The 18,386-nt window shown below is 43.0% G+C and overlaps 2 protein-coding genes across 2 annotated transcripts; one reads left to right on the top strand and one right to left on the bottom strand.

The window, feature by feature from the left end:
• Positions 1–757: 757 nt before the first annotated feature.
• Positions 758–6,448, top strand: ptgesl (prostaglandin E synthase 2-like). Its single transcript, XM_070834544.1, has 7 exons — positions 758–1,081; positions 2,193–2,381; positions 2,579–2,634; positions 3,025–3,177; positions 3,318–3,518; positions 3,616–3,733; positions 4,529–6,448. Exons 1-7 carry the CDS (start codon positions 782–784, stop codon positions 4,655–4,657), a joined length of 1,146 nt encoding a protein of 381 aa, XP_070690645.1. The 5' UTR covers positions 758–781; the 3' UTR covers positions 4,658–6,448.
• A 2,177-nt stretch (positions 6,449–8,625) lies between these two features.
• Positions 8,626–17,688, bottom strand: gle1 (GLE1 RNA export mediator). Its single transcript, XM_070834505.1, has 15 exons — positions 17,534–17,688; positions 16,256–16,492; positions 15,003–15,161; positions 14,432–14,580; positions 14,288–14,348; positions 13,741–13,998; positions 12,685–12,910; positions 12,268–12,380; positions 11,597–11,809; positions 10,564–10,754; positions 10,330–10,459; positions 9,415–9,519; positions 9,086–9,168; positions 8,935–8,998; positions 8,626–8,807 (listed from the first exon to the last, which is right to left on the bottom strand). The coding sequence occupies exons 1-15, from the start codon at positions 17,630–17,632 to the stop codon at positions 8,739–8,741; spliced, it is 2,157 nt and encodes a 718-aa protein (XP_070690606.1). The 5' UTR covers positions 17,633–17,688; the 3' UTR covers positions 8,626–8,738.
• Between the last annotated feature and the right edge of the window lie 698 nt (positions 17,689–18,386).

Genomic DNA, 18,386 nt, shown 5'->3' with positions numbered 1-18,386 from the left:
ATGAAGTAGAATAAACTAAGGATAAAAAAATACAGTACAAACAATGATTAGGACTTTTTAAACACCTGCACAATCAATGAAAAGCATTCAAACTGTCTTATAATGGTCCTAAAATAAACTCTCCATCATTTAATGTTCATTTCTAAAACATGGTGTGAAGAGGGTTTAATTCTGCTACAGTATGTAGTTAATGATTTATAATCAGTTTATCATAGTTATGCACGGATCTGTCTCACTGGGTAAGTAAACACAACATTTTCCCTCTAAATCTTATTGAGTCAGATTATGCTGATACATAATCAATAAACATAAAACTATAACAGAGAGACATTTATTATACAGAATATTAGAAAAATATGATAAAAAAAGAATGATCACAATACCTGAAACAGCCAGATTAGCATTAGTGTGCCTGTATATTCAATAGTCTGATTGAAATGATTGATATCAGTATAATTTGATACTATTTTCATCTGCTCTGAAAAATGTGGGTATTTAACAATATTGATGATAAGATAGTCTGGAAATAATTGTTTCATATGTATTTATGTACTTTTGTTTGTTTGTTGTTGTTTTTATATGCAAGTAGATGAAAAAAGTCTAAACTATGAAATGAATAAACTCTCACTGTGCCCCAGGTTCCCTCTTTTTGCCCTTGGTTCAGGTGTTTGTCTGCACGGCCCTGAAGGCAGCACGCAGCCTGACAGGCTCAGCTCGGGGCATCAGAGCCCTTTAACTCTCCTCCCTCGCGGTGCATTCTGGGACTTTACGTAAATCCAACATGGCGGCCGCCTGCGCCAGAACGCTTTGTAAGGTCGGCTGGAACATTTTGGAGTCTCCCGCCGGTACCGTCTCCTACCTGGTGAGGAATGCAAGCGCACACGGGTCCAGGAGGGCGTACGGTACCGGCGGGCCGGGGGTCCGGTCCGGGCTGCTCTCCTCTCTGCGGGCAGGAGAGGGTCGAGTCCGGGGAAGCGGCGGCCGGGTCCTGGGCTGCGCCTTCCTGCTCGGTGGAGGTTTGGGTTTATATCACACGGTGAAGTCCCGCCTGCAGCAGCACCTGGCCGAGGGGGAGGTCAAGGTGAGTGTCCGGTCACCTGCGTCCGTCACACGGCCAGCCCGGTACCCGGTGTCCGGTCACCGGTACCCGGTCGTCTGTCAGGAGTTACCTAACCTCACATGTCGGCAGACAGGGTCACAGTGACACAAGTGCAGTACTAATACTCAAGTACTGCAGTTCTTCTATGAGGTACTACTACTGCACTGCAATTATGAACAGTGTTATAATACACGTGCCTACTGCTGTGAGGCAACACTATTATGAAGTACTACTATTACTAGTACTGCACTGTAGTACTGTTAATACTTATTATTACTGTAGTACTAATGATAGTACTTCTATCATTATGGGTTAATCATACTGTAGTACTAATATGAGGTACTTGTGCTCTAATTATGCAGTTGTGCTATTACTGAAATACTGCACTGTATTACTATTTTGAGGTACTAGTTCTGCAGTACTATTATTCAAGTACTGATCTGTAGTACTATGAAGGTATTTGTACTGTAGTATTGTGACTCAAGTACTGCACTGTAGCACTATTATTCAAATGCAGCACTGTAGTACTATTGAGGTACTTGTACTGTTGTACTTTTGAGAGTTACTCGTACTGTAGTTCTTGTTTCTTTTTGGCTTTGAAAGCCACCAGACTCCATTGAAAAAAACAGTAATTTTACCTCCCAGGACACAGGAGCTGCAGATCTACTGCCGCCTCGATCGGTTGTTTTGTTTGTGTTATTGTGTGACTTTGGTGTTTTAAAGGGTTAGTTTGGATTCAACTTCACATTTGTTTAACACACAATAACAGAAACAAGCTGTCTGATTGAACAGCAGTAGACTAGAACCCCTGGTGTTCTGTGAGGGGAAAAATCACTGTTTTTGTCAGTGGAGTCTGGTGGCTTTGTAGAGAGTGATATAACGGTAAAACAAAGAGGATCTTACAGGTTGGTTAGTCGCCCCAAAGGATTACGTTGCAGCTCTCGCAGCCTGTTTTGAACCTACCAGTCATTTAGACACCAGAATATGTAAAAATAGGGCCCAGTTTTCCTTTAACAGATACAGTACGTTAGGATCAGTCTCTATAAGAGAACCCATAATGGTGGATCCTCTTTCCTTCGCCACCTCGTTCCAGGTTTCAGGAGACGGTCTGAAGCTGACTCTGTACCAGTACAAGACCTGCCCGTTCTGCAGCAAGGTGCGAGCCTTTTTGGACTACCACGGGCTGCCGTATGAGATCGTGGAGGTGAACCCGGTGATGAGGCAGGAGATCAAGTGGTCGGCCTACAGAAAGGTTCCCATCCTGATGGTGGATGAGGACGTGGTAAGACGGGCAAAGTGTCACCTCACAATGACAGAAAGCTGCCAAAGATGCTTCAAGCCTTTTCCAGTCTGAGAAGAACGTTTTGTCCTGCTGCAGTTCAGAAATTAAACCGGCTATTATTTAATTCTTTTCTCCATAAATGTGAAGTTATTTTCAAAGAAACCTCACACGTCTTTTTGTCATTTTTCTATCTGCAGCAACTGAACGACTCGTCCGTCATCATCAGCTCCCTCAAGACGTATTTAATCACCAAGTAAGCTGCAGCCTCCAACATGTGATATGAAAATATGTTTTTATCTTCCCAGTTATGCTAATTCATCTGCCTGAGTATTAAAATAATATGTTTCACAAGTATTAATTAACTAGTAACCAGTAAAAACTAAGGAAAAAAAAACTGAGCAAATAGTTTCGGTTTGATTTTCTAGTTTTGTGATCAGTTTCTGGAGTTTAAAGCTTTGAAAAATTATGAAAACGTTAAATTCAAAAGAAATGTGTGTTTCCATTATAAAATCTCCCATTTTGGAGACAGTAGAGCAACAAGGATTAGTCGATTAACAATTAGCTTTTACTCCATCTGCCTGAACAAACAGCACTTTAAATAAGACGGAAAATAATTTGTATTTCGTGACGCTTTGGCTTTCAGGGAGAAAAGCATCTCTGACATCATTCGCTGCTACCCGGAGATGAAGGCGGTGAACGACAGAGGGAAGGAGGTGACGGAGTACAACAACAAGTACTGGGTGATGCTGGGCGAGGCCGAGAACACCACGCTGTACCCCGAGAAGGGGATGCAGAAGTAAGTCCTCAAAAACAAACCACTGGAGGAAGAAAAAAAAAACAGCCTGGAAACAGCAGCACGCTCTTATTTTGAAAGGCCAAATGTCGGGAAGATGATGATGATGATGATGGTCAGTGTTTTTCTTTTCCTGTTTCCAGAGAGGAGATGAAGTGGCGCCAGTGGGCCGATGATTGGCTCGTGCATCTTATATCTCCCAACGTGTACCGAACTACCGGTGAGGCCTTGGCCTCCTTCGACTACATCGTCCGCGAGGGAAAGTTTGGTACTTTTGAAGGTTTCTTTGCCAAATATGTCGGTGCTGCCGCCATGTTTCTCATCTCCAAGAGGCTGAAAAGCCGGTGAGCCATGAAGAAATATTGTCTCCGCTCTGTTTTGGAAAAGGTTTTAGTTTCTTATTTTTAAGTGAGCGACTCTTTTTCTCTTTTGACACAACAGACACAACCTGCAGGAAGACGTCAGGCAGGATCTGTACAAGGCCGTCAACGACTGGGTGGCAGCCATCGGCAAGAAGAGGAAGTTCATGGGCGGAGATCATCCCAACCTGGCCGACCTGGTGAGGGAACGCAGCTGAGTGTTTATGTGAAGCTGAACCCACAACATGATCCAAGGAGAAATATCTCCGCGGCCATTTGATGGATTTGGGTGAATTGGTACCGATGGTGTGGTCATCAGGGGAGGAATTTTAAAGGACAACGCCGCTATTTCTAATCCTGTGTTGGAAATGTTGGAATTGGTCCAGTGGATCGCCTCAGCCAGCAGCCGCCTAACAGACTCCATTGACAAAAACAGTAATTTTACCTTGTAGTACACAGGAGTTGCTGATCTACCGCTGCCTCAGTCCATTTGTTAATTTGTGTTATTGTGTGTCTCACAAATAGTGTCGGCTCTAACCTTAACTCCTTAAAACACCAAATTCACACAACAACACAAAGAAACAAACAGACTGAGGCAGCAGCAGAGCAGCAGCTCCTGTGTCCTGCTCTCTAAAATCCCTGTTTTAGTGAATGGAGTCTGGTGTGTGTGCAGAGAGCGATATAACGGCTGTTTGTGGTTAAACCAAAAGGATCTTCCAGGTCTCTCTCTGTAGGGATCCTTTCCATGATGCTGTCACACACTTAGAATAACACTCTGAGCACAACAAGCTCTTTTAGCTGGAGTGTGTTACTGCCAGCTGAGGTGATCTACTGGACCAACACTTCTTGTGCAAGCTGAAAAATCCTGAAATCACCCTTTAAATTGGCATGGTAGCTAACAAGTTGGTATAAAAAGTGTTAATGCTCTCATTAGTTTACCTTTACGACCTCGACCACCACTGACTGCTGCTGTCTCCGTTTCCCTCCGTCCACAGGCGGTGTTCGGCGTCCTGAGAGTGATGGAGGGCCTGCAGGCGTTTGACGACATGATGGAGAACACCAAGGTCAAACACTGGTACAGACGTATGGAGAGGGCGGCGCTCAACCACGAGGGACGCAACTGAAGCCGGACCGAGTCGGAGGGGACGACCGGACGCCGAGCGCTTCCAGCCTCAAACAGACTGAACGACAAACAGCCAGACTGACGGTGAGCAGCACCAGCAAAGAGGAAGTCCTTCAAACGCCACCAGACGGTCTACTGCCCCGATTGATCGCCTTCTACACACACACACACACACACGAAGATACTGTCACCAAATATCCAATTTCACCATGAAAAGACCAACCTGCTTCATGGGAAAGTTCCTGCTGTTCTTACAGAGGTGTTTCTACTGACCTCTACTGGCCGACGGTGGGAACTGCAACAATAGAAAAAAGTCTAACCAACACAAATCGTCACATTTTCACAGTAGAAGCAAAACAAATGAGTCAGCAGGTTCCTGATGCATTAATTCTGTTAATACGTTTGCCTTATTTGAAAATATCTTTATCATTGACCCTTTAATAGTTCACAGGTCAGTCTGCAGGTTTTCCGTGCAGCTCTAGAAGAGTCTGGAAAATTATTTGACATTTCCAGGTCTTGAATGATGTCGGAAAAGGTCAGGAAGCTGCTAAACCACCTCGTACAGTGCTGTAGATCGAATCTAGATGAACACGGTTTATTTCAGCAGGTCTCAACCAAAGCAAGCTTAGTGTCTTAAGACTGTCGGGCAGCTGTATGGAGGTATTCACTGAATTTGTTGAAGTTTACTAGGTTAGAATTGCTGACTCCACTTTTGGTGGAAAAGATCTATTTTTATTTCTTCAGGGTTTTTTTTTTCCAATTATTGACCCTTTTTCTGTCATGAATACCGAATTATTACATCTCAACTTCCTCTGACTGTAAAAAAAAAAGAAAAGAGTAAAGGACAAATAATAAGCTTCAATTGGAGGTAGAGTACATTATATTTACATTATAAGGACTTTTCACACACACACACACACGATGGTCACTGCTCTTCTTAAATGTCCGTTGGAACCACAGACTGTATAAAGAAGTGTTCGTAGCTTCCTGGTCTGAGCAGTGAAGCCGATGCTGAAGAGCCTTAAACCTGCATCCTCTAATGTCCAGCAGGGGGCGACTCCACTGGCTCCAAGCAGGAGTCTGATTGGATGGAAGTCAATGAGGAAAAGTCGCAACTTGACAGTCTTCTTCAACACAGCAGGATGTTCATTTAGTAAATGATGGTAGGAAGAGGGGGCGGGGGCAACGACCGGTAAAGCCAGACTTGAGGCTTCAAAAAGCTCGTCTCCGTGGTTACGGCCTCTTCTGTTATTCAGTCTGTGGTTGGAACACGCGAACATTCTAGAATGACGCGTGATGTCACTGCACTAACAGCAAGAACAGAGTTCTGTTGGTTTCACTTGCAATGTGCCAGTGTGGGCTAGGCTAGGCTAGGCTAGGCTAAGCTAAGGGAGCTGTTAGCCCCAGGCTAAGTGCAGCATGTGCAATCAACATTAACTTCATGAAGAGAAGTTGTCTTCTTCCACCAAAGTGAGCCAATTATTGAGATTTTGTTCTGATTGATTCTAGTTTTTTTTAGGACATTAGATGATGAGAATATCCTAAAAGCTAAAATCTAATCTTAATTCTGATCTTTTTGCCGTCGTCTCTGGGCTTGAATCTCTGCTCCGGTGTGTCGGTCTGGCTGTGAGGAGTCGATCCGCTCACCGCCTGGTGTCCTCTTTGGGGTAGAATAAAATAAGCTGCTGGTTTGAATGTACTTAATATGCAAACTGCAGATCAATTCCTGAGTTAATTGTATTAAATTCAAATGTGCATAGTTGTAAAAAGAGAAAATAAAAAATAAAAAAAACTTGGAGTTGTGTTTTATTTTAGGGGTGAATAAGATTTTTCATCAGGGTTTAGTGTAACAGGATCAGTATCAGGTGGAAAATATTAAAATATAAGTATAATAAAAACAAATCTGAACGTTAAACAGTAGATATCAGTCCCACATGGCGGCCATCTTACAAGGCCAGTTCTAAAATTAGATTAATAGGAGTTAATGGTGAAAGACGGCAGGTATTTAAGTGAGACCACTGCTCGTCTGTAATGGACCAAAGAAAAGATGATTATTGGCTCAGAGAGAACAAATCATGAAAAAGATGATAAAAATATAAACAAAACAAAAAAAAAGGACTTTTACTGATATTAATAGAATTTCACAACCAATTTAAGGGAATTATTAATTTCGTCTCTTCAAAATTTTTACTGTTCCTGGATGAAAAAAAAAACAATTATAGAAGTTTCCAGTAATCTGCTGATGGGGTTTTTATTTCAGACATTTGATTTGTAGATGGAGACTCAATTTATAATCATACAGATAGTAATTGATATTATATTCAGAACGGTCCTGTTTCAACTTGACGCTCAAATCGTCCGTTTTCAGGAAAAAAAAAGTTGATAAATGAGCTTCAGCAGTTTTCCACTTTATATATATATATTTCTAATCTTGCAGTAACTTCATTCACAAAAGCTTCAACTGCAGCTAATCGGCCCACAAATCTCTGCTCCACATGGTGGATTCATAAAAACATAAATAGCAACAGTTCAAATCATTTAACACAATTCTGATTTGAGCAGCGACTGTCGAGACGTAATAAAAACACAGAGCAGCGATCCTGTAGTGACCAGATGGAGGAAAATAAACAGATTTCCCCCCCCCAAAGGGATTAAAACTAACAGTAAAATGGATGGAGGCTGCTCCACATTATGACCTTTGAACTCTGGAGAACGTTTGGGACGTTTACATCTCAACACAACCAATAAACACAGCGCGTCCTCGTTTGTGGCACACATTAAAAAGGGACAGTTCGGGTTATTTCAGGTGTGGTTCTATGGGCTCCCTCTGCATAGTCAGTGTTTTACCTGCAGGATCGCCCCCCCCCTCGCCCCCAGTTTGGTGAAGCAGGCAGGAGACGGCAAGTAAAGAAAAACAGATTTTAGCCTCCCAAAAGAGGAAAAAACTCAACATCAGTGTCTGTTATATTCAGGATACTGTCACTGCTTTACCTTGCTACCTAGCCCAATTCGTACATGTTTTTGGCATTTAAATGACTGGTAGGTACAAAAAGTTATTCTATATATTATTGTTATTCTAAGTGTGTGACAGCATCATGGAAAGGATCCCTACAGAGAGAGACCTGGAAGATCCTTTTGGTTTAACCACAAACAGCCGTTATGGCACTCTCTGCACACACACCAGACTCCATTCACAAAAACAGTGATTTAACGTCGCTGAACACAGGAGTTGCTTGTCTACTGCTGCCTTGCTCAGTTAGTTAGTTTGTGTTATTCTGTGTTACAAGGAGTTTAAACTAACCACTTAAAACACCAAATCCACAAAATAACACAAGAAATCTAACCGGTTGAGGCAGCAGCAGACCAGCAACTCCTGGGTTCAGTGGGGTAAAATTACCGTTTTTGTCAATGGAGTCTGGTGTCTTTGTAGTGAGCCTCGTTAAAGAGAGAACAGTTTCAGTTCCCTGTCAGAAAGGGCTGTCTGACGGCAAGGTAAAATACTCTAGATATATATAGCGTTTAGGAGGCTAAATCCTGTACCGTCCACAGCAGGACATCACTTAACATCATCAGCAGCTCCGACCGCCATCCGCTGAAGAGAATACACCGACTATGGAGAAGGACACACAAGCACACATCTGAACTATCCCTTTAAATTGGAAGCATACTTCTTCAGCTGTCAGAAGCAGGACACCATCAGTGCAGCACAGACACACGTGTGAACGACGACACCCAGCAAAGTGTCTGCTGGGAGGACGGATGTGTTGAGACGTAAGAAGTGCTCCCCTCATTGTTCACACGAATCCACAATCAAATACCTCCCTGTCAGCTGTTCAAGGCCATTTCCAAAGCTGTTCGATTAATGGTGACTACGGCTGAGCGTGTCCAATCAGCTCTTTCAGACGCCGTCCAGGAAAAGAAACTAACGCTAAGTCCATGAGCCACGGACGCCGCATCGCTTCCACACTTTTCCACTTTCCCTCGCCGACTAAAAGTCCCCATGAGATCAAGCCTCCGTCACAGAGGGCGGGGTTTCCCAGCATCGTGTCACTAAACGGCGTCCCTCATGGCCCCCTCCTCGGTCACGACCTCCAGAACGAGGAGCTCAGCTGGCCTTTGGGCGGACTGATCTGCCGGCTCTGCAGTGACGTCTGAAGTGAAGTTAGAGAAGAAACAAAAACAAATCTTTATGAATGTGCACGTCTCTTCTTCTTAAACAGGACTGAGCGATACGAACAAACCTCGTATCCAGATTTTAAATTTTAGAGGGTAACAAACCTCTAGAAACTGTTTGAGTCTGATGACGGAGCCCATCTGTCCCGTGCTCGTCACCGCCTCAATCCTGGAGACGCCAAACAGACGCAGAAGTTAAAACGGAGGTAAAACATTTGGCCTGCTGCTGAGACTTGAATGTGAAGCGAGCGCGTACCTCTGGAAGTAGTCCTCTTTGACAAGCAGGATGAGTTTCCAGAACTGGCCCTGATACTGCTTCATCAGCGCGTTCCCACAGACCTGAAGGAGACTCAGCGTTTAACCCACCGAACACGGTGAAACTTGGCCAAACTCCATGTTTGGAGCATTTGGGAAAACTTGTTTGTGTTCAATTTTATCACCTACATTCATTTAGTTCTGTTTTCTATGTTTCTGAATATGTTTCTGATGGATGTCTTTGCAGCACTTAGAATTGCTGGTGTGTTTGTGCTGTAAAAATAAAGCTGCCTCACCTCGTAGCGGTTCTAAAAGGTTAAGAGGACTCACCTCCAGGAAGTCGAACAGCAGCGTTGCCGTGATGTCCGCCAGAGGCTCCATGTTGAGCATCTGAGCCAACCAGCGCCAGCCGTGGTTCAGACCGTGAGGAGAAGGCTGAAACACATAACAAGTGCGAAGTGTGTTTTAATTTAACACAGCGGAGAATCAAGAGGTTTAAAGATGCAGAAGCTTAAAGGGCAACTCCGGTATTTTTAAACCTGGACTCTAATTTATACATTTTTGGGGTTTGAAATGACTGGTAGATACAAAAAGCGTTGGAATCAGTCCAGTAGATCATCGTTTGTTTAACCACAGACAGCAGTTATATCACTCTTTTCAAACATACCAGACTCCATTGACAAAAACAGTGATTTTTACCTGGCAGAACAGCAGAGTTGTTGGTCTATTTCTGCCTCCATCAGTTACTTTGTTTGTGCTATTGTGTGACTTCAGTGTTTTAAAGAGAGCTAGATCCAACACAATATTTGTGTAACACACAATAACACAAACAAACTAATTGATCAAGGCAGCAGTAGAGCAGCAACCCCTGTTGTTCTGTGAGGTAAAATCCCTGTTTTAGTGAATGGAGTCTGGTGTGTGTGCAGAGAGGTTAGATCTTCCAGGTCTCTCTCTGTAGGGATCCTTTCCATGATGCTGTCACACACTTAACACTCTGAGCCGGTCAGCGGCTAAAACAAGCACTTTTAGTGGATCTACTGTGATCAGGTGCAGTTGTCCCAAAGGATCACGTTGCAGCCTGTCTTAGTGGCTGCTGGCTGATCTACTAGACGAAACGTTTGTACCTACCAGTCATTCAAACACAGAGATATGTAGAAAAAAATAGGTCCTAGTAACCATTTAACAATGTTTTTGAAATTAAACTTAGAAGCTACATAGTTCAGTCACTCTGCTGACTGCACTTACCCCCTGTTTGGAGCCGTAGGGCCACCTCAGCTGGATCACAGCAGCGTAGAGACGGATCATCCCAGACATCCTCTTCAAGAAACTGTCCTGACCTTCAACCCCGGAGTCGTCCACACGGTATCCAAGAATCCTGTGGAAGTGAGGACAAAACACCTGAAGCAAATCAAATCTGTACGCTTTTCAGAGCGAGTGAGTAAAAGACGGGTGCACGAAGCACATCTCTGCCTCCCTGACCTCTGATATTCCTCCACAGGAGTTCCCTCCTTCATCGGAGGGTAATGCGGGACTGCGTACGGACACTTCTTGTGCAGGTGGGCGAGGAAGAGCTCCCCCACTCGAGGGTGCAGCTCCCAGACGCCAGAGGCCACCACGGCGATGGGGAAAGCGGCTTCGTGGTGAGACGCCACCTCCTCCTCCCCTTGTTTCTACAGCAGAAAACATGAAAGGACTAAATGCTGGGAGTCAGTTGGAGAACTTGTCCGATTAAAAACCAGGAAGAACTCCTCGAATCGTGAACCTGGACTGAGGTGTAAAGTCTGCAAAGTCACTTGGATAAACCTCCTGCTTCATGTGACAAAATCAGGGCACCTGGAAGCATTGATGGAAGACGTGTTCAGATCATTTACTCATGAAAAAGAAATAATTCTAACTATCTCTCTCTGTAGGGATCCTTTCCATAATACTGTCACACACTTAGAATAACACTCTGAGCCTGTCAGTGGCTCTATTGTACTCACCAGGCAGTTAGACACCAGAATGAGTAAAAAAAAAAAAAAAAAAAAAAAAAATTCAGATTTGAAAATACCAGACTGTCCCTTTAAGTAGTTGTGCAGTGAAAATTTTAGCATCAAAATATATAATATTATTGATTCATTGGTGTGCAGCTTGAGATACTTTATGATGAATTATTAATTACTAATCAGAATCTGCAAAGTAACTAAAGTGGAGAAAAACCCCACAATATTTCTGTCTAACATGTTACGGAGTAGAAGTATAAAGTAATACAACGTCCCACTGCTGCAACAAATGATGATCAGCTATCAGAATTGTTTACTTATCAATAATTATCTGCCAATTGACTGATTATTACAGCATGATTTCTGATGCACCTTTAATGCTATGTTCCCTTTTAAGGACTGAAAATAAAAGAATCAAATTTAGAATAAAATTTAAACGTTAACTGAAACATTTTTAACTTTTATTCTGAAATGTTTAAATGTTTCCCTCCTGAATCATTCACTCAGTTTGAAGAGTAGCGGCGACTCACCACAAACTTCTCGGCCAGTTTGTAGGAGACGAAGTCCAGACCCTGTGGATGCTGCGAGGTGGAGACAGACCTCCCCCCCGACATCACCGCCCGGCCCGACAGCAGCTTGTCGATCTTGTCGAAGATTTCCCGGAGCTGCGACCCAGAGTTGCTGGAGATCTGGCTGACGGGGATGGACGCCGCTTTCTGCAGCTCCAGCTTCAGCTTCTTGGTCTGAGTCCAGAGAGGAAGACGTTTAATGTCACGGCCGCTTAGTGAACCTCTGGGCTTTTTCTGTACTCTGAAGCTGGCATCAAACGCCCTGTTTACTTTGATCCTACAGTTTGGATTTATGTAAATATCTGAGTATATTCTACAGAAAACTCTCCTCTCTGCTTGGAAAAGTAAACGACCTCCAGACCGGCTCAAACCGTACAGATGGTTTTGTCTGCTGCGTAAATGAAAGCCAGAGGCAGCAGTACTGGTGGTAGTAGTAATAGTAGCAGTAGAAGCAGTTATAGTACTATTTGTAGTAGCAGTTGAAGCAGTAGTTTCAGTAACAGTTGTAGCAGCAGCAGTACTCGTAGCAGCTGCAGCTTCTCCTCTAGCTGTGAGGTTTTTCTGACCCTGAGGCTGTTGGGATCCTTCCAGTCAGATTAGAAACACTCCTGCAGAGAAGCAGACAAACTGACCTGAGTGTCTTTTGGGGAGTTGAGCTGTTCGAAGGACTGAGCGCACTGAGCCGCCGACGCCTGCAGCTCTTTGTACCACTTCAGCGTAGCATCCTCAGCGCTGTTCTGCAGCCCTGTTGGCACACAAGAGTGTCTCAGAGCGCTCACGACGACGATACGTGTACATTAACGGAGGGTCACATGACTGAACACAGTGTGAAAAAGGTTGCTGGTGCACTGATGAACCCACAGACAATCAGTTCCCTTCAGCTCTATGGAGCCAGTTAGTTAGCGTCTTTAAAAACTTAAAACTTTCTGGGCAGCAAAAGCTAAAAACAGAGCAAACGCTGGACTGACATTCACACAAACACCTTCTCCCTGTAAACGCTGACGTCCACCAACAGGAAGAAATAATACAGCTGTTATCTAATGTCACACCTTTCCTCTTTGCCTTCTCGATGGCTGACTGCTCCGCCTTCTTCTGTGCTTCCTGCTGCGCCTGCAGCTCCGCCTGCTTCTTGCGCTGCTCCTCCTCGTCCTGCTGCTCCTTTTTCTTCCTCTCTTGAGCCTTGGCCGTCTCCTCCTGCATCATCCGGATCAGCGCCCTCATCTCATGGAGGGCTCGCTCAGCCGCGGTCATGTCGTCCACGCTGGGAAACTCTCCCTGGAGAGAAGGACACAGCAGAGAATGTTCAGCAGAGTTCAGCTCACCTGCAGGTCGTTTCCAACTGATCTTGTTTATCGATCAAGACCACAACGACTTTCTTTTGCTCTCAAGACTTTTTCTCTGTCAATGTGGGAAGGAGTCAAAATCCAAACCTGAACTTAAAGCGTAACTCCATTATTTTTGTACCTGGGCCCCATTTTTACATATTTTGGATTGGAAAATAAACAGTGTTGGAACTGGTCCAGTAGATCACCTCAGCCAGCAGCCAGCAAACGGGCTGCAACGTGATCCTTTGGGACAACTGCACCTGATCACAGTAGGTCCACTAAAAGAGCTTGTTTGATCCACCGACAGGCTCAGAGTGTTATTCTAAGTGTGTGACAGCATCATGGAAAGGATCCCTACAGAGAGAGACCTGGAAGATCCTTTTGGTTTAACCACAAACAGCCGTTATATCGCTCTCTGCACACACACCAGACTACATTCACTAAAACAGGGATTTTACCATGAAGAACACACGTTTGTTTGTGTTATTGTTACACAATTACTGTGTTGGATCGAAACTAACTCTTTAAAACACAAGTCACACAATAACACAAACAAACTAACAGTAGACTCCCGTATTCTGCTAAATAAAATTCCTGTTTTTGTCAATGGAGTGTGGTAGCAGCCTGTTTTCACGGCTGCAACACCCGAGGCAATCTACTGGACCAGTTCCAAAAACCTTTTGTACCTTCCAGTCATTTAAAAACTAAAATATATAAGAATAGGTCCCAGTTTTGAAGAATACTGAAGTCACCCTGTAACAAATCAGGCGTTAAACTGACCTCTGCCGTCTTTCGCACCACCTCTGACACCTGGGAGCACAGCTGGTTCCCGCGGCTGCTGTAGGAGCTCAGGCTGGCCGGTGGGAGATCCGCTTTGGTCCGTGTGGACGGCTCCAGCAGCTGGTTGAGCTGCAGGATCTCCTCCTGGATGGTGTTCAGGTTACGCAGCCTCTCCCTGCCCTCCGTCTGCCGCTGCCGCTCGTGCTCCGCCTCTCGCAGGCGCTGCTGCTCCGCCTCCCGCAGCCGAAGGTTGAGGATCTGATGCCGAGGACGAAGGATGAAGAAACTTTATTAATGTGAACAAAACATTCAAAGCTGCTGATGGGAGTTTATCTACACCTGTGATGAAACAGATTGCTTAGTTGGCACTACTTCTTGTATAATGGTTTTCATTTCATGTTTTTATCGGCTAAAAGATAAAGTTTTAGTAAATCTTGACTGATGGCTTTTCAGAAAACCATCAGGCTACAAGAGGGTTGTTTTCAAACACCTCAGGTCATAATGGTGTTTCCGGACCTTTAAAGCAACCATCTCACCAGGTCCGTACCTTCATTCTGTGTCGCTGTTCCTCTTTCAGCTTCTCCTGACGTCCGATGCTCTCTTTCGTTCTGCAGCACAGAAAAGCGGAGAAGTTTTCATTGCACGCGACGTTTCAGAAACGTTAAACGCACTGTAAGATTTGGATCCTCACTCTCTGTCCATCATGTCCCTCATGCTCTGGTACTCCTGCCGCTGCTTCAGCTCCATGAACTCCTCGAAGCGTTTCAGCTGCTCCGACTCGGAGCTCGCCACCGCCGCCACCAACTTCTCCTGCATCTCCTGCCGCAGTCTGAGCGCCATCTGAGCCGGCAGATTGAAGACATTAGTCTATTTGGTCGCATTTGGTGTGAGAACGTCAAGACTTTTAGGAAAGCTGGTACAGCCTGCACAGTTACTTTAAACTCCGAAGTGACTCACATCTAAATTAACATTTTTATTTGATTTTCAGAATAATTTCAGTTTAAATTACAACATAACATACATTCAGACAGAGCTGGATGAGTTTTTGTTAATAGAATTTTAGCCTAAAGTGCAATGAAATAAAATATAATTCATTCCTATGTTAAAAATACTCTTTGTGCAAGGTAGAGAACTTCCATTGTTTATATCTATGAATCACTGATGATGTGGTATTTCAATGAGCACAACCCTCGATCCACTTAACATAAAACATAGAACATTTTCTTGTCGGGCCGTGAAGTCGACCTCACAGGATGTCTGACCTTGGCCTTTTCTCGCTGTTCCTCCTCAAACCTGATGATGCGGCCCGCCGTATCCATGGCTTTGGGCGACAGCAGCGAGATGGCGGGCAGCGACGCGGGGCTGGAAACCTCGCCGGCATCTGACCCTCCGTCTTCATCCGTCGTCTCGTCGCCAAGAGTCTGCAGCACATGAACGCGAGGGAAAGACGGAGTCAGACGGGGCGACGAATCCAAGCGGAGTCACAGAAAGTTGAATAAAAGTGTGCAGGAAGGAAAAAATTACATCTCATTATGCACGACCGTCCCTCCACACTATTATAGTCCACTTCATATTCTATTCTCTTCTTATATTTCAACATTTTGGTCTAGAAACTTTTCAGGTTTTACTTGTACGTTTCTCTTCTTTATACACGTTGTAGTATTGTTGGAGGGAGCCTTAGACCATTCATTCATTCATTGCTAATGATTTGCCATTTAATTACTTCCCTGTAATTGTTGACAACAAAAATTTGAAACTTGAAAATGACATCTAGCTCCAAGGAAGATAGAAATATCCCCTTAATTTGATATAATTCAAGGAAACAATTGCAAAAATTACATTAAATATTATATAATATTAATCATCATATTAAAAACTTTACCACTTAACAAAATAAATGCACATTTGTTTCAATTTGAACTTGAATGACTCAATTTAAGTTTTAATGTCAGGTAGGCCTGTAACTAACAAATATTTTCCTTATTGATTAACCTGCAGATTTTTTTCTCGATTAATCAATTATTCGCTTGGTCAATAAAATGTGTCTCAGTTCCCCAAAGCTTGAGGTGACGTCTCTAAACGTCTTATTTTGTTCGATCAACGAGTCCCAAACCAAAAGGATGCTCAGTTTATATGATATAAAACTGAGAAAAGCAGAAAATCTTCATATTTAAGGATTTTTTTTGGCATTTGTGCCTGAAAACTAAATGAGACAATTATTCAGTTTTCAAAATAGTTGCCAATTTATTTTTTGTTAATGAACTAATTGATTAATCAACTAATTGTTCCAGCTCTACAAATGAATTTCTGAAACCATTTTGCTATTTATTTCAAATATGTAAATCCTCTGTATATTTTCTCTCTGAATGCCAACACACAAATACCACTAATCTCTAAAGATCTTGACAAATCACACAAAAGTTACTACGTGAACTCTTCCTTTAATCGGTACTTTGACAAGTTTTCCCCCCTCATATAGAAAAAGATCAGCATGCATCCTGGATGAGACACCTACCTGCTCACTCTCCGGCCTCAAAGGCGGAGCTGCACAAAGGCCAGAGTGCTTGATGTTGGGGATGGATCCTGTGGAGGAAACCGAGGCCGGGATCTCCTCGGAGAGTCCAGGACTGGAGTCTCCGGAGCTGGAGCCCAGAAAGGAGGACTTGTGCAGGGGCAAAGAGCCCAGACGCTCCAGAATGACTCCAGAGTGCGAGGACAGGCTGAGGGCCTCTTTACAACCTGCCAAAATATCCTGCAACAGCACAGACACATTAAACCTTTAGTGTGCTGCATTGAAAGGAGCGTTATGTGAGTAAAAAGTACAATATGTAGTGGAATATAAAATGGATGTGAAGTACAAGCACCTCAAAATTGGTGTTTGAGCAAATATACTTAATTAAAAGTGATGGAGGAAGTACTCTTATCCTTACCAACACCACAGTGTAAAAATACACCATTACAGGTAAAAGTCCAACATTCAAAATCCTACAACTACAGAGGTATTAAAGGCAGATTGAACATAAAGTATCAAAATAAAAAAAACTTTTTTGCTAGAAATATTAATTCGCTGCATCATTCAAAGGACAGGAAAGAAGAAATAACTTAATTAAACCACTATGATTTAAAAAAAAAAAAAGTATTTCTATGTGCAGCCAAAAAGTACAACAACTTTGTATTTTATTGTGCAACCAACACATAAACCTTTAGAAATAAAGGTCTGATAACCACTGGTTTAACATAAATACAGATATAATAAGCTCAACCTGAACTACTAACTAACACTCAGGTTGATGTAGTGGAGTTTAAAGTGCAATACTTTACTCTAAAATGTAGTAGTGACTTATAAAGAGACATAAAAAGGGAAAAACTGGTCAAATACAACCTCCAATTGTAATTAAGGACTTGAGTAAATGTTCTGTACCGCTGTTAATGAACCACTGTGCATACATCTTATCTAATCTCTGCACATTGAGGGCTGAGTGTTAAAACTACTGTGATAAACTCAGCTCATGTAGCTTAGAGTCAAGTGAAACTCGTCCAGCTTCATACTTAGAATTAGTTTAGCATCAATAACGTTGATTAAATCATATTAACTAGTTAAAGACAGAGGTTCCACCTGCTTGTGCTCCTTCCTAATAATGGTTAGTGTTGGTGATTTCGTAAACTGTGATAGTTAACTGGCCCTTACAGCAGAAATGAAAGTTAACTAGCTAACCGAGCAGGGACAGATTGGACTGGCTAACATGAACTAGCCGTTAGTTAGCTGCTAGTTAGCTGGCTAACGTTAACTTACCTCTCCCCTTTCCGACCAGTACGGGTCGAAAGTGATATTTGCCTTTGGTGAGTTTTTTAAGGCCTGTAAAGTTTCCCATCGTAGGTTTTCAGCAGGCATCGTGACAGGTTGGTTAAACGACACCCAAACTACTGCTAGCTTTGAGGCTAACTTTGAAGCCGCCGGATGGTGTTACATAAATCACAGTCCGACGAGAAACAGCCCGCCTACCGCCGAGCACACCGTTCCCTGCCCGGCCATATGTCCCCTTATTATATTATATTTTCTTCTTGTTTTAGTGGTTTTATATAAATATTATTTAACACGATGAAATCTAAACTGTGTAATGACAGGATTTATTTCTATATCTAGTTTATGAATGACCCGGTGCTTCAACTGGGAACACCGACAGCCCAGAGATACTCAAACCGTCTCTGCTGGCGTCCCGCCTTTTTGAATCCCGGTCCATTCATTTTTTTCATTTTTGTGTGTATTTATAAAGATACACGCCACCTTTTACACTAAAACTTTAAAATCATTTACAATATGATGCAAAGTTAAATTCGGCGTATAAGCCATTCAACAGTATGCACTTTATGCAATAGCTTAACGTGGTCCAATGTGCCGTTTCTGTGACAATCCAGTTATAAATGGTCACATTTAAATTTAAAAAGATTTTATTGCGTGATGTGTATGCCGAATTAAAGAACAGACCTGAGTTGTTTAGATAATATCCTAATTTATGTATTGTATGCTTTGTTTGCAAAACAGCACAGAAATCATGAATTACCAAAATTCTCAATGAGGTTTGGAATTAGTAACAAGAATCATATTTAGATACTCTCCTCCTAGGCTGATTTATATGTATGGTATT

This window comes from Pempheris klunzingeri, chromosome 7 (assembly GCF_042242105.1).
Source record: "Pempheris klunzingeri isolate RE-2024b chromosome 7, fPemKlu1.hap1, whole genome shotgun sequence".
Lineage (NCBI taxonomy): Eukaryota > Metazoa > Chordata > Actinopteri > Acropomatiformes > Pempheridae > Pempheris > Pempheris klunzingeri.
The sequence above is the reverse complement of the archived record's forward strand: the minus strand, read 5'-3'. Positions and strand labels throughout refer to the sequence as shown.